At 40.7% G+C, this 13,217-nt stretch overlaps 1 protein-coding gene across 1 annotated transcript in view; it reads left to right on the top strand.

Moving 5' to 3' along the window:
* The window catches only part of MAP7D3 (MAP7 domain containing 3), a 40,784-nt gene that overhangs the window by 26,283 nt on the left and 1,284 nt on the right, over window positions 1-13,217 (top strand). Inside the window, exons 10-19 of the mRNA XM_030272511.4 lie at window positions 883-1,008; window positions 2,868-3,013; window positions 3,409-3,539; window positions 4,127-4,371; window positions 8,648-8,783; window positions 9,843-10,023; window positions 11,086-11,190; window positions 11,424-11,477; window positions 12,267-12,354; window positions 12,734-12,932. Coding sequence (XP_030128371.4) covers window positions 883-1,008; window positions 2,868-3,013; window positions 3,409-3,539; window positions 4,127-4,371; window positions 8,648-8,783; window positions 9,843-10,023; window positions 11,086-11,190; window positions 11,424-11,477; window positions 12,267-12,354; window positions 12,734-12,932 — 1,411 coding nt within the window. The remainder of the gene's footprint in view (window positions 1-882; window positions 1,009-2,867; window positions 3,014-3,408; window positions 3,540-4,126; window positions 4,372-8,647; window positions 8,784-9,842; window positions 10,024-11,085; window positions 11,191-11,423; window positions 11,478-12,266; window positions 12,355-12,733; window positions 12,933-13,217) is intronic.

Raw genomic sequence — 13,217 nt, forward strand, 5'->3', positions numbered from 1 at the left:
TTGTATGGCACTGCAAGCAGATAGCAATATGTGTCTGCTTAAGAAAGCAATCTATTTGAGAGCTGGTAGACTGAAGGGTAAGACATGGTAAAAATGTCACTGATCTGTTCACTTCTTAGTTAAATCTTACCTTTGCTTTTTAAGTTCCATTTCATTATTCAGTTTAAAAGCAACTCCTCTGTTCCTGCTGCTGGAGTAAACCATGTGCATGCAGAAGGAAGAAACCTGTTCTCACTTCAGTCTCTTTTGGTCTGTGTATTCCCAACTAGGTTAAAAATAACCTCATTCCTAGGAACTCCTCCTAAACCTGAAGAATAGCACCTTGTCTAACATGTTTTTCCCTCTGAGTTAACAATTCTGAAACTTTCCTTTTTAGCAGCAGTTGCCAACAGTTGAAATTATTTCTGCTTCAGAATCTTTCCTGTATGAGAGAATGTTGGGTGCTGTCCATGTGAATCTGTGTGTGCAGGCGATGCTTGACCATAACTTCTGGCTTTGACTTGCAAGCCTGCTGTTTATTATGTCAAAACAGCCTTTCCTGCAATCTAGAGATCTAGAATCTAGAATCTCTGAAGAGCTCAGTTAAAAACATCTCATACTTTGGCTGGATTCAGCATTCACCTCTGTTGTCATGTGCCAGTCTCTGCACTTGAAAATGACTTGTACTAAGCAAGTCAAGAACAAGGAGTGCAACATAAGAGATTGCAGTGTTTAACCCTTCTGTGCTTTTAGTTTGGAATTCCCCCTCCATGACTTCACCATTGTTCTTCCAAAACTGTTAAGATTTGCAACAATGCTCAGTCTTCCTTTGCTTTGTACTGCTTGTGTTTTCCATGATATGATTTCATGTTGGATCCTTTTTGGTTTGTTCCTGTCGTCCAGCTCGTCGCTCCCAGCTCAGTCCCCTGGACAGTAGCGTAATCAGCCGCCTCCTGGCCCCCACACAGGCCTCCCTAGCTAGGAGTAAAAGTGCTGCTACCTTGTCGGCTGATGGACAGGACCCCTCAGGTAACAGGAGGGCAGCAAAGCCTCAAAATCTTACACACTTGCTCTTCAAGCAAGAACTTAGATGGTAGCTGCTAACTGTGCTACACTTCTGTCTGAATCAGACAGTTAATACATGGTTGTGTGTAATATTACTTACCCAGTATTTTCTGTGGTCATTAATACCAAATTCACATGCTGTGTTGCATGTTTACTTTACAAAACCGTATAATAATATTGGCTTTTAAACTGCAGTGCTGGTTTACTTGCTCTGCAGAGAACCAGATGCTGGTGTTCATTCTGGGGATTTTTTAACTGTGTGTGGTTTTTTAAACTGTCAGAGACCTGCATTTGTACCCTCAACTCAATCTCAGACATTGTGGTTAGAGCAGTACTAGGTTATGAAAGGGGGAAAAAAAAAAACAAGCAAACTTATAATTTCAAAGTGCAAAACTTAGGGGAAGAAACTCTTGCAGAAACATGACAATAGAGTTACCTTTAGATAGGTACAGGGAGCCCTGAGCTGGCTTTGTTCAGCTGATAGGAGAAGTCAGGGTATAATAGAAGAGAGAAACCCTGGCTGACTCAAGCGCTTTTGTGTTGGTCCAGACTGACCTGATATGTCCACACCAGGCTCGGTTTACCAGAGCAGGAATTTGCATCGTGGGCAAGCCCCCCTAGCTGCATCCCACATGTCCTGGAATTGTTACTGGTTAATTAATAATGCCCCAGTAAATGCATCTCTGGAACCAATGTGGAGTCTTTTCTCTTCTTTTACCTTCAACTTGTATTATCAGTTTTGCCTGTTTCTTCTTCAGTATGAAATCACATCTTTATTTTTTATCTTACACCATTTCACTTGGTCCTTATCAGTAACGGTGACATTTCCACACTGTTCACCTTGCCTAATAACCAGTTTTTTTTTTTGGTTTGTCATCAATAGTCATATTTTTACACACCTGTGTATGTGCTGCTTTTATTTTACCATTAATTATTCAATTCATGTCATGTGGGGAAATGCCATCATTTTTCTGTTACTGTTAGCATGTGACACTCACTATTGCTGAACTAAAGATACATTTTTATGAGTTTACTTAGAGGTACTTTTTTCATTTCAGTAGAAAAGTACCTGTGCTTTAACACAATCTGTGCACAAACAGAATGCAGGTCTCCTTGCACAAATGCTGCAAATACAAAAATAAAATGTATTTTCCATAAAGTTAGTTACAAAACTAAGTGCTGCATTTGTCACAATTTATTTGAATTATAGAAGAATCCAATATCTAGTTTTAGAATATTTTTGCATCTATGTGTGCTTATCTGTCTGTGATCATGTTAGTAAAAAAGTAGTAAGATAAAATTTCTTCCAATATCTTATATGTGAAGAGAGTGCCACTTCAGATAGGAAAGGTATCATAATTAAATAGTTGACCTTTTTTACATCACCTTTGAAAAGAAGGGAGATTTCCTCCTTGAGTATAGAGGAAACATGCTTGAAATCTGAACCTGTCATGAAGAAATTGTCAGGAAAGATGCTAAGTCTTTGATATGGAAGCATTTGTGATCAAATGCAACTTGACTAAAATTAAAGTAATGCTGCTGTACTGCAAATTTGATCCATTTTTGGAAAAGCATTTTATTTTTATCTACTCCAGACTGCTGCTTTCAGAGTGTTTATTCTTGGTGCTGTTGCTTCCCAAGTACTAATTGTGTGGTGGTGTCTGTCTGTGACCCGTTGCACTGTGCACTGCCTGCGGTGTTTCCCTGTACGGTTTCTAACACACACAATATCTCTTTCTCTTTTTCTCCCTCTTCCTTCTCTCCTGTTCTTATGCTGTGCACTTGGTTCTTGTTTTGTCTTGTCAAATTCCTAACTTTTATAGAATCTCACCTCTGTCCTCGTTCAGCTTCAGCCAGTTCCATCAATTCCCCAGTCCCAGCTCCTAAAGTGCCGGTGCGCAGCCGTAGCATCGACAGGTTGAAGTCCTCTGTGTCTTCATCTGATGCAAGTTCACCTGATTCAACCCAGGTTTGTAGAAAACCCAGAGGAATTAAGTTTCTATTAATCTGGGGGGTTGGAACAGCTCAGGATGGGATCCTGTTTCCCCTCTTTGCTGCTGCTTTCAATAAGCATTAATGAAATGTACAGTAGCATTTGCCTAGAAAATACAGAGTATTAAAATCCAATTGGAATTATATGGTACTTGATCTCTCTTTTACCTTGAAGGCGTATTGTTTGCTGCTTATGGTTCCCAAACTTTAATTTATGTAAAAATTAAACACAGACCAGGTCTGTGTTTTGGAACATAAAGGAAATTCAAAGTGTGTCTTGTTGACCACTTGCTTGTTTGTTGAAATAGCAGCTCCTTTGTCTGCAGTGTATTCTAGAGAGTCAGCAGTATTTTGTTTTTGTGTATCTTCTAGAAATCAGAGACAGAAAAACCATCCCCAGGTTCTGGCTTGAGGCGCCCTCCCTCACCATCGGTGTCTGCCCGTAGAAGATCCCCCTCTCCTGCTAATTTGGTGAAGCGTCCTCCGTCCCCTTCTGCAGTCAGGTACGTGCCCAGGTTAAACCTCTTCTGCTGTCAGGTATGTGTAAATACCTTTTATTCAGCACAAAATGAAGGCTACTTCCTGTCTCAAGACAATTGAGCTGTTAGAGTTTGGATGACCCATGCTATGCTGCGTTTGTACAGAAAAGTCTTCATTTTGGGTCCAATTTCCCTTTCCCACAGTAGGGATGCAGCTTTTACCTCAGCTTTTGTTGTGCACCCTAATCTTCTGTGCAGTCTGTGTACCAAAACCAACAAAAGCCTGCAAACTTTTGAATGAAGTGATCCACCTGTGTTAGCATAGGAAGTTTCTTGGATAGGAATCACAAGGTTCATCCTAGATGAGGAGTAAATGGAGATCTGGGCTAGCAGTCCTGTTCTGATGTTAGCCCCCAAGTAGCAAGGCTGGTTGCCCAAGGTGTCTTGGAATCCTGGTTTAAGTTTTATGGGGAAGGCACCAGTAATTTGTGGGTGGATTTATTTTTGAAAGTGAGATATGTAATATAAACTAAACAGAGGACACTGCTCTCCTCAGGCGCGTGGTTGAGGTTTTCATTGTTAGCTCTGAAAAATATTCTTTATTTCAACAGACAGAAGACTCGCCCACCTTCACCTGGTGTGTCTAAACAAAGGCCACCATCTCCTACTCCAGTCTCTAAATCAGCACCCATCCAGCGCCCATCTCTCACACCAAGTGTTATAAACATTACCAAAAAGAAAACTGAAGCAGAGAGCAAACCAAAGGATAAGAGCACAGAAGGAGTAGGACAAGATCAAGGTGCTTCCCCAGCCTTGGAGAGGGATGCAGGAGCAGCTAGCACAAAGACCAAAGAAGGTGGGTGTTTCTCAGTGTCTGACTCACTCCTGCTCCAGGCCTCTCCAGTGTGTGCTAGGAGTGGGGAACAGCTGGCTCGTGAGGCAGAGCCCTGCAGGATAGGATGCTTTAAGGCAGAAGCTGTTCATTGCTTTATTATATAATAGTTTTTCATGGTATGACTTTGGGATGTGAATTTTAATGCAGTAGTTGGTTTATTTGACTTTGAGATTTAAATCAGGAGCTTTCAATATTACTACTTGTACTTAATTTTAAGAAAAGCAGAAATCCTCTTTGCCTTTTGAGCTTCAGCTGCTCTAGCTGAGGGATCTGCTAGTTTAAGTTTGTAAAGTTAGTAGTTAAACTACAGAAAGGTCTTTCAGTTCAGTTTGTAGTTCTTAAAATGCTCCTGTAGAGACCTTCTTGGGGGACAAAATCAGCTCCTGTTCATCACAGGATGAGTTTTCACAATGCTTGAAGGCTACCTTGGCCTAAGTTCCAGTGAGCGTGTAATCATTGCTGCCTTGGGGAAGAGTGATCAGTTCACAGGTCACACAGAGAAGTTATCCTGGCAGATTAAGGAGAGCCATATAGCAGATAAGTAATTGGTCTTCTAGTCCTCTTCATTGTGCCACGTGAGCCTGGCCTCTGTCCCTGGTGAAAATGCCAGCTGCCATCTCCAACAGAATCTGGGAGAGCCTTCTGATGAGCTCTGGCAGGCAATACACTGTGCAGAAGGACTTAGGGACCCTTGACAGGAAAAGGAGGGATCTTTAGACTGTAAGTTACAGCCAGTGGGCAGTACTGGGGGTGAACCCTCACACACCAGGTAAGTGGGAACATGTGCTTGCTGCACGTTACTGCATGTGCGGTTCCTGTGTGCTTCCCTGGGCTGCTCCTCTTCTCTGCCACTTCTGAGACTCCTCCTGATATGGCTTCTGTTGGATGTGAGGAAGTGTCATTCACCTGAAGAACTCATGGTAGAGCTCTCTGGGCATGTGATCCTGTGGAAGGAAGCCTGGCTGTCAGAGGTGGATGTTTGTATGGAGTTGCACATCCGTCTTTGGTGTCCCGTCCTTTGTCTTTGCAGTCAGAACATCCATCCCTCAGTGTGCTACCATACTGTGGATAAATGTCTTGTGTGCCTCAGAGCATCATCACTTCTGATCAATGTCATCAGTTGGTTGAAGCCTCCATAACAGTGTGTCCTAGTCCTGTATCTTCCAGTTGTTTTGGAACAAGTACCTCTGTCCTTGTTCCTTGAATGCCTGATCTATCTCATCTCTACACTGACTTCTGAAACTGTATTAACCCAGTTTATCTGTTTTCCTTTTAGCTTATTTTTAATCTCAAAATAGTAATCTTTGTAGTGATTCCTACTGGGGCTGGGCAAAGCTCTTTTTCTTTGTTTGATACATAGAACAAAAGGAAATAGTAGGCATGTTCTTCAAAATAAGAGATTATTTAATTTCTCTCCTTTAATGGTTTGGTACACTGCGATATTGCTATGTGAGGCAGTATCTTTTTCATTAAGAAGTTGCTTTCAGTTTTCAAGGAATTTTCATTTTACAGGTCTGTGTCAGCAGTTCATCCCATGGGTTGGTTCAATTCCCTGTCCCCGACAGCTTCTGAAGTCAGAGCACACCAGTGAATGGCATGTGGCAAATCAGTCTCTAGGTCTTGTAGGTTTAGCCTACTTTCAGCTTTGTGCACTTGTATCTTCATCCCATTTCTTCTCCTTCAAACTGAACTTGTTTGCCTGTTGCTGACAGCAATCAAGTTTTTGTCTTGTTTTTTGTGTCTTCCTACTGCAATATACTGTTCCGCAGTAAAACACTTTTTATTTTTCAGTGACTGGAGCAGTTGTCATTTCTGGCAGCAGCCTCTCGCAGCTTCTCTGAGAATTAAAAGGCTTGTTCAACTTAAAGCATAAGAAGTGCTCCTTCATGAGCTCTCACCTTATGCATGATGATAGGTAATAAACTATCATGGAGCCTCACATTTTGTATCTGGGTATTGAAGGCTTTGAAATATGATTCCTAGATTAATTGTGAATTATTTACCTTAGAATCTTCCCTCCATCCAGCTAGTACTACATTTTGCAAGTGTTCAGAGATTGTTTCTCTTGCCTTTTTTCTCTTTTCCCCTTCCCTTACAAAAAGGGAAGTCCTTTGATAAAAAGACTCTTCTTACCAGTAATGACTAGGAATACAAGGAAAAGGAATCTGAATGTAAAAGACTGAATTTTCTTAAGGCGTGTTAGCAATCATGTTGGGAAATCTCATGTCCTTACAGGGGTACATGGAGATGAAAACAGTATTGAAATACCCATATGGAAATCATCAATAAAACTGCAGAAGTGAAAAGGCAGTGGGAAGGTCCCCAACCCTTTCTTCTTTTTTCCCCCTGTTCTTTACATATCTGCAGTGTTCTGAACTGTTGTGACTAATTTTCTTATGTCAATACCTGATATTATACTTAATCTGTCATCATGCTGTAACCCTAGAACTTAAGTAAAAAACCTTTAGGCTTCTTGCTGTGCATTAGGTTGTCTTATTTAGGTTCAGTTTTGAGGAGGGGAGCTAGGTTAAACCTGACATTAAATGTCAACCAGATTTGATACAACTCGGATAGATTGCAAATGTACAACAAAAAATGGCCTCTGCTATGAAAAGTGAGTAGTCTGAACACTCCTATGACAGAGGAAGAGAGAGACATTTTGACTTCTTCATGGCTGTACACTGGCAACAGTAAATGAAACCTAGTAAATTACAGAATATTGGAAGAAAAATATCTGCCTATCTTGAGCAGGCAGATCTGCTAATGGTTTTTGTAAATGCAAAATGTTTTTTCTTGCTCAGGAGGAGGAGGACCTCTTCTGACTGAGGTCAAATTTGGAACAGGCTGATTTTTGTTAGTACCAACATCACTGCAACTTTTTCCCATATCAGAAGTAATGTGTTGTCTGGGGAGGTGGTGTTTTCTCAGCTTTGGATAAATCTAAATGTTAGAACACTCTCTGTGCCTGCACTACGTCAGTGCTGAAATGCTTTTCCTAGGACTGCAAGAACAACTTTCATGCACAAAAGACAGCCATGAGTCAGCTGCTGAGAGTTTGCTGTGTGTTAATTATACCCTGCAGCTGCAGGTAGTGATTATGTGTCCATGGGGCCTAAGCAGCTTTTCAGGTATTAAAGTTCCTAATGATGACCTTGTGTTTTGAATTATTTGTCTTCAGGTCAGAAGTAAAATAAATGGTCAAACCCTGATGTCATAATTCATTAAAATTACCTTGACTTCAATGCTGTATAACGGTTAAGCAAATATCTGCTGATTTGTGAAATGTTTAGGAGAAAGGCAGGTCCTCACCAAAATTATGATGCTGCTCCTCTACTGACATCAAGAGCTGATTCTCTGAATATTCAGATGATGAGCTCTTAAATCACATTCAAACTGAAATATTTCTAGGGAATGGGAAAAACTGATAGAAATCAGAGTTCTTTCAGTATACATATTGAGAGCAGCTGGATGGCAAGATGGTTCTGTTTTGACTTTTTTCCTGATGTCAATTTGTAATAGTGCCTCTGATGTTCTGACACCATAGCACCAGGCAGGTCATGAAGAAGCATAAACAGCAGGACCTGCAAAGATCTACTCACCTGGTGGTTGAAGCTGTTTTGATCTCCATGTAAATTGGAAATTGATTTGTTGCTGATGTATAGAAATATGGTATTACTGAAGTCATTAGTATGTGCCTTCAGGGCCAGATAAAATGATGATCATTTGCACTCTAAGATACTATGTAAATATAAAGCCATGAATCTTAATGTTATGAAACAAGAAAAATAGAAGAATGATAATTTCCTCTTTAGGGTCCCGTGCATTCAGTTTTATTAGAAGGAAATGAAAGGTATTTCCTAAAGCAGTTTTTTTCCCAGTTTTCTTCTCGGTGTTCAAGCATTACAGAAATAAGGGTGTCTTGTCAGAGACATGTTTTTAAATGCTATGATAATTGGACAGTATCTTTAAGTGTATCATCTGGAATATGGCTGGACCAGTGTTGAAATGAGCTGTTACTCTTTCAGTGTCAGTGAGATACTGTGCCTCTGCCCCTTCAGGGCTCCCCTTTGGCTCTTGCAGGCCTGTTACAGATAAGGGTGCAATCACTTATGTGATGAGCACTGATGGAAAAGGTACTGAATCAGTTGGCCATAAGATCTCATCTCACAGTCATAACATGTTTCATAATTTTAAGTTCCTGGAACCTGCTAACAGCAGATTCTTTTAACCTTTGCAGAATCAGGTAGCAAAACAGTAGCAGGGACCACCACAGCTGAAGAAGCTGCTAAAATCCTGACAGAGAAGCGACGTCTGGCACGGGAGCAAAGAGAGCGTGAAGACCAAGAAAGAATTCAGAGACAAGAAGAGGAAAGGTAACAACTGAGGAAGGGAAGGGATGCTCTCAGTGGTGGGGTATGGTTGGAAAGGACACTCCAGCTGTGTATGTTTTCTGAGTTTTCATTTAAGTTCCCGTAAATGTTAATAGAGTTCCTGAAGCTGAGAGGCACTGGCACCAACCTGGTACAGGTTACTGTGTATAACATAAGTTTATATCTCAGTACATATGTAATGCACAGTCCCTGTGAAGTCACTGCTTCTTTTTCCTTCCAGACACCAGTGGGGCTTTTGTTTCACGACTAGAACTTGCCTTTTGCACCACTTGTGTTTGGTTTGTTCGTATTTGGTTTGGAAGAGTCAAATTCTCTGTATCAGACTTCCCTTTGATCATCTTAGGCAGTGGTTTGATGGTACATTAAATCTCACTTTAGTGATATGAAATATGGATCAGGAATCTTGCAGGCAAGCAATTCAAAGTAGTAAATCAGTGTGGATTTGGTTCACTGCATAGAAGTTATTAAAATAAATGGCTAAGTTAGTGCTGACTAACATTATTCTAGGTCACGGGTCACCTACCTTCTATAAACAGGGTGGAATGTCAGATTTTGTCTGTTTCCCAGTTGTGGATATGAAGCTGTCAGAAACTTGTATATAATCTGCTCTAGAAATATGTCATCAGATCTGCCCTGTATGTCTTCAAGAGCTGGTAGAATGCACCTTCAGTCTATAGAAGAAAGAGTCTTTTGGAAATCCCACTAAATTTATGTTTGACAGTGATTATAAGCTTTATTCATGTCATGGTTGCAGATGGTCATTAGTTAATCCAGTTCTCAATCAAATTTCATTATTGGAACAACCTGCCTTGACTTAATTAGCAAAGAGATTTTACTCACAGATAATTTCTTCCAATTTATTCTAATTTTTGCTTTTATAAGTCTGGTGGTGGCATTTGTAAATCCTCACCAGAAGGTGTCTTTATGCACTTATTTCTGACTGGACTGCCTTGAACTTTGTTGCTTTCCTACTCTTGTCTCTTGTGCATGCACGCTTTTAAAGATATAAATACCCAGTAATCTGTACCTTGGCAATTCTAGAATCAGAGAAGAAGAAATGGCCAGGAGAGCAACTGAGGAAAAAGCACGGCGGGAGGAGGAGCTCCGGAAGCAGGAGGAGGAGAGGAGAGTCACTTATGAAGAGCAGCAGAGACAAGCTGAAGAGGAGAGGATCCGCCGGGAGCAGGAGGAGCAGGAAAAACTCGCAGAGCTTCAACAGCAGGTCTGTGGCTCCTGCTGTGTTCCTGGAAGAAGCTGCTGCTGTGGTTTCAAGAGGGTTGCCTTTGATTTTTCTTTCACAGAATGGTTTTGGCAAATCTCTCTCAGGCGTGATGTGAGGCTGAGTTCATCCTGTCTGAGATGGATTTGAGACTGTCTGTAGGTCTTTCCTTGCCCTGGTCTCTGATTTTTTTTTTTTTTCCTTAGCATTTAATAAATTCAAGTGTGGGTAGAAGCAGCTATTTTGGAATATTTTTTTTAGTCATCAGGGATGCTCTTTTGCATATGTAAGATATTTGTACTGAGCCCACTTAACCAGCAGACTGCTATGAGTTACAAGAAGATGGTTTGTTCTGATTTCTCTCAAAGAAAGATGGGTAGTGTTTCCAAGTCTGCCTTTCCTGTTGCTGAATAGTCTTCCACAGCCAAGTACCTTTGCAAAGACATCCTTTGAACTGAAGGGAGCAACTCTGCACAAAGCAGGCTTTCCTTAAATTAGATTAATTCCGAAAATTAAAGCAGTTTTACATTTGTGTTCAAAGAGCTGTGAATGGCTTTGCCGCATGTATATTTCTTTAAATGTTTGTTAATGACAGTTACTCAGAGTGTTAACTATGTTTCTGTCTTCTTTCCAGTCATACTGGAAAAGATTTTCCAGAGTAGGAGGAGTAGAAGATGTTCAGCAACAAGGGTCTTGGTAGCAATACCTGACTGTCACGATTTTTAAGTTCACCTTGACACATTTAGAATTTAATTGCTGTCTTGTTACTTTATAGATTATCCTCGTTCATCCCCAAGCGTAGTCTGAACAAAAACATTCAGTAGCTCAGCAGCATTCAGAACATTTGCATTACCTCAGTATAGTTGGTTTCAGTTTCAGAATGTCCTAGTAATGTATATTGGTGTCAGTAACTAGGTTATTGACATTTAGTTGTAATGTGTGGTCATATTAAATAGTGATTGTCTGATGTTCCTGTTTGTGTTGAACTGGATTCTGTAACTCCTTTGCTTTTTATTGTTGGGAATAAGTTATGCACTGGATGCTCTCTTATTTTTGTTTTTTCAGAGAGAAGAAGCTGAAGCAAAAGCTCAAGAAGAGGCTGAAAGACAGCGATTGGAAAGAGAGAGGATTATGCAGCAAAATATGCAGGAAAGGCTTGAAAGAAAAAAGGTATCCTGTTTTGAATTTTCAGCCTAAAATGAACAGGCAAATGGTCTCAGATGCAATTAAATAGAAGTGTGTTTTTTTAAAGGCTGCCAACTCTGGTTTGTGAAATTTAAAAACAGTGATGAAAATAGTACACACATGAAATATGAAAATATATTCTGATTGATGAATTTTAACCAGAATACTGAAATAGAAAGCTCTGTATGTCATTGTAAATGTTCTGCATGTTTTAACAGAGAATAGAAGAAATAATGAAAAGAACACGAAAATCGGATCAAAATGAATCCAAGGTACTTTTTTGTTTGGATCTGTAAAATGCAGAATAGGACTTTTTGCCTTGTATCCTGTCTTCCTCTGTTATCCATACACAAAATGGTTTCCACAGGAAGTGCACAGTTCTGGTGCCCCAGAATAATATCCAGTAGTTTGCCACTGCACACATTCTTCTGCTTGGCTTGCTATGTGAAGAGTCTTTGTTACATGTTAGTTCCAGGCCTATAGGCACAATGTTATCTGGTGTTAGCACTTCAGACTGGTTTTTAAAAACTGTTTTAACCGAACCCTGGTTAATAATAGATTTATTTTTAACTGTGTGTATTCGGCCAGGGCAGATTTTACCCAGAAAACTTAGATTTCTGACATCATCTGTTTGCTTAAAGCAAAATAATTGCTTAGAGCAATTCTCTTTGGATTGCTATTGCTACAGAAAACTGGATGTATTTTTGTTAATGCAGTGACCTAAGTTTTGTGAAAAAATGTGCATCTTGAGGAATAGTTGTTCCTCTTTGAACATTCAAATATTCAAGTCTTCCAGTAGCTGAAAATCAATAAAAATTTAGCACACACCTTCTTAAAAAGTGGGGGAAAGCAACTCAGGAATAATAGGTAGGATGTGGAAGTGGGTCTTACAGGCTCTGGCTCTGCAAAGCACATGTTGCTGGGTGACCTGGTTGTCTGTGAGCCTGGAACTCGTGTGGCCTCACTTCTGGGCACCGAATGGTTTTGTGTGGGAGCTGTGAGTGAATTTGTGAAACTGTGGAAGACAGGGAGTTGTTCCAAGTAACACTGTGGCAATTCAGTTGCAGAATGAAGGGAAGTCTGCCTCGATGGAGGGAGAGGATATAGAAGAGGAGGAGGAGCTGGGTCTTGAGAAGACTGATCAGCCAGGTAAGGAAGCTGGGTGACAGTGAGTCTCAGTGGTGTTTAAGCTCTGTTGAAAAGGTCAGTCCTAACAGCACTGGGATGGTCTGAGACACCAGTCCCAGAGATGCCAGGGGGACTGCCTTCTTGAACAGAGAATCAGTCAGAATTATTTGAGAGTGAAATTCAGGCAGCATTTTTGAAGATGAAAAACAAATTTCATGTTGATATAGGCAGCTTGTCTACAGACAAATGAATCTGTTGAAGCCAAGTACCTCAGGTTTTGGCTAGGAAGGGTTATTTTGGCACTTGTATTTTACTCATTTAGAATAGCAATTCTGCTACTCACATTGTTTTTTCCGTTGTATTTAATTTTCTCTCCTCCCTCTCTCCCTGCAAAATACAGGAAAGCTAAATGGTGTTGACTTGCTCCAGGGCATCAAGGGGGAGGCAGAGGATTGTTTAGAGACTGCACAAAGCATGATCTCTGCAGAATCTGAGGCACAAGATGAGTCAGAGTTGAAGGCCAGTGAAGTGTTCATGAATGGAAGTGACTTGAAAAGTGACAAGGAGTCTCTGTCTGTTACTGAGCTAAAGGATTCCAGGTGAGTCTGCTGTACTGTTAGCGCACTTAGCTCTCCCACAAGAAAGCTCTTGTCTGTGTTTAAATAAATGCAGTGCAGCATTTATTTAAATCTGCAGCACCTTGGTGGCTTTGTGGTGTCTGTGTGCCTTTCTCCAGCCACGTGGTGTGTGCTGTCAGCTCACAGCCTCACACAGAGCAGGTAGCTCAGGGTAGTTGTTTGTTTAGATGGCACCATGTTAACAGTGCTGCCTTTGCTGAGAAGTGAGACACACAGCCAGCAACATGGCAGTGTTGATTATAAAAA

The sequence above is a fragment of the Taeniopygia guttata genome, chromosome 4A (genome assembly GCF_048771995.1).
Source record: "Taeniopygia guttata chromosome 4A, bTaeGut7.mat, whole genome shotgun sequence".
Classification (NCBI taxonomy): Eukaryota; Metazoa; Chordata; class Aves; order Passeriformes; family Estrildidae; genus Taeniopygia; species Taeniopygia guttata.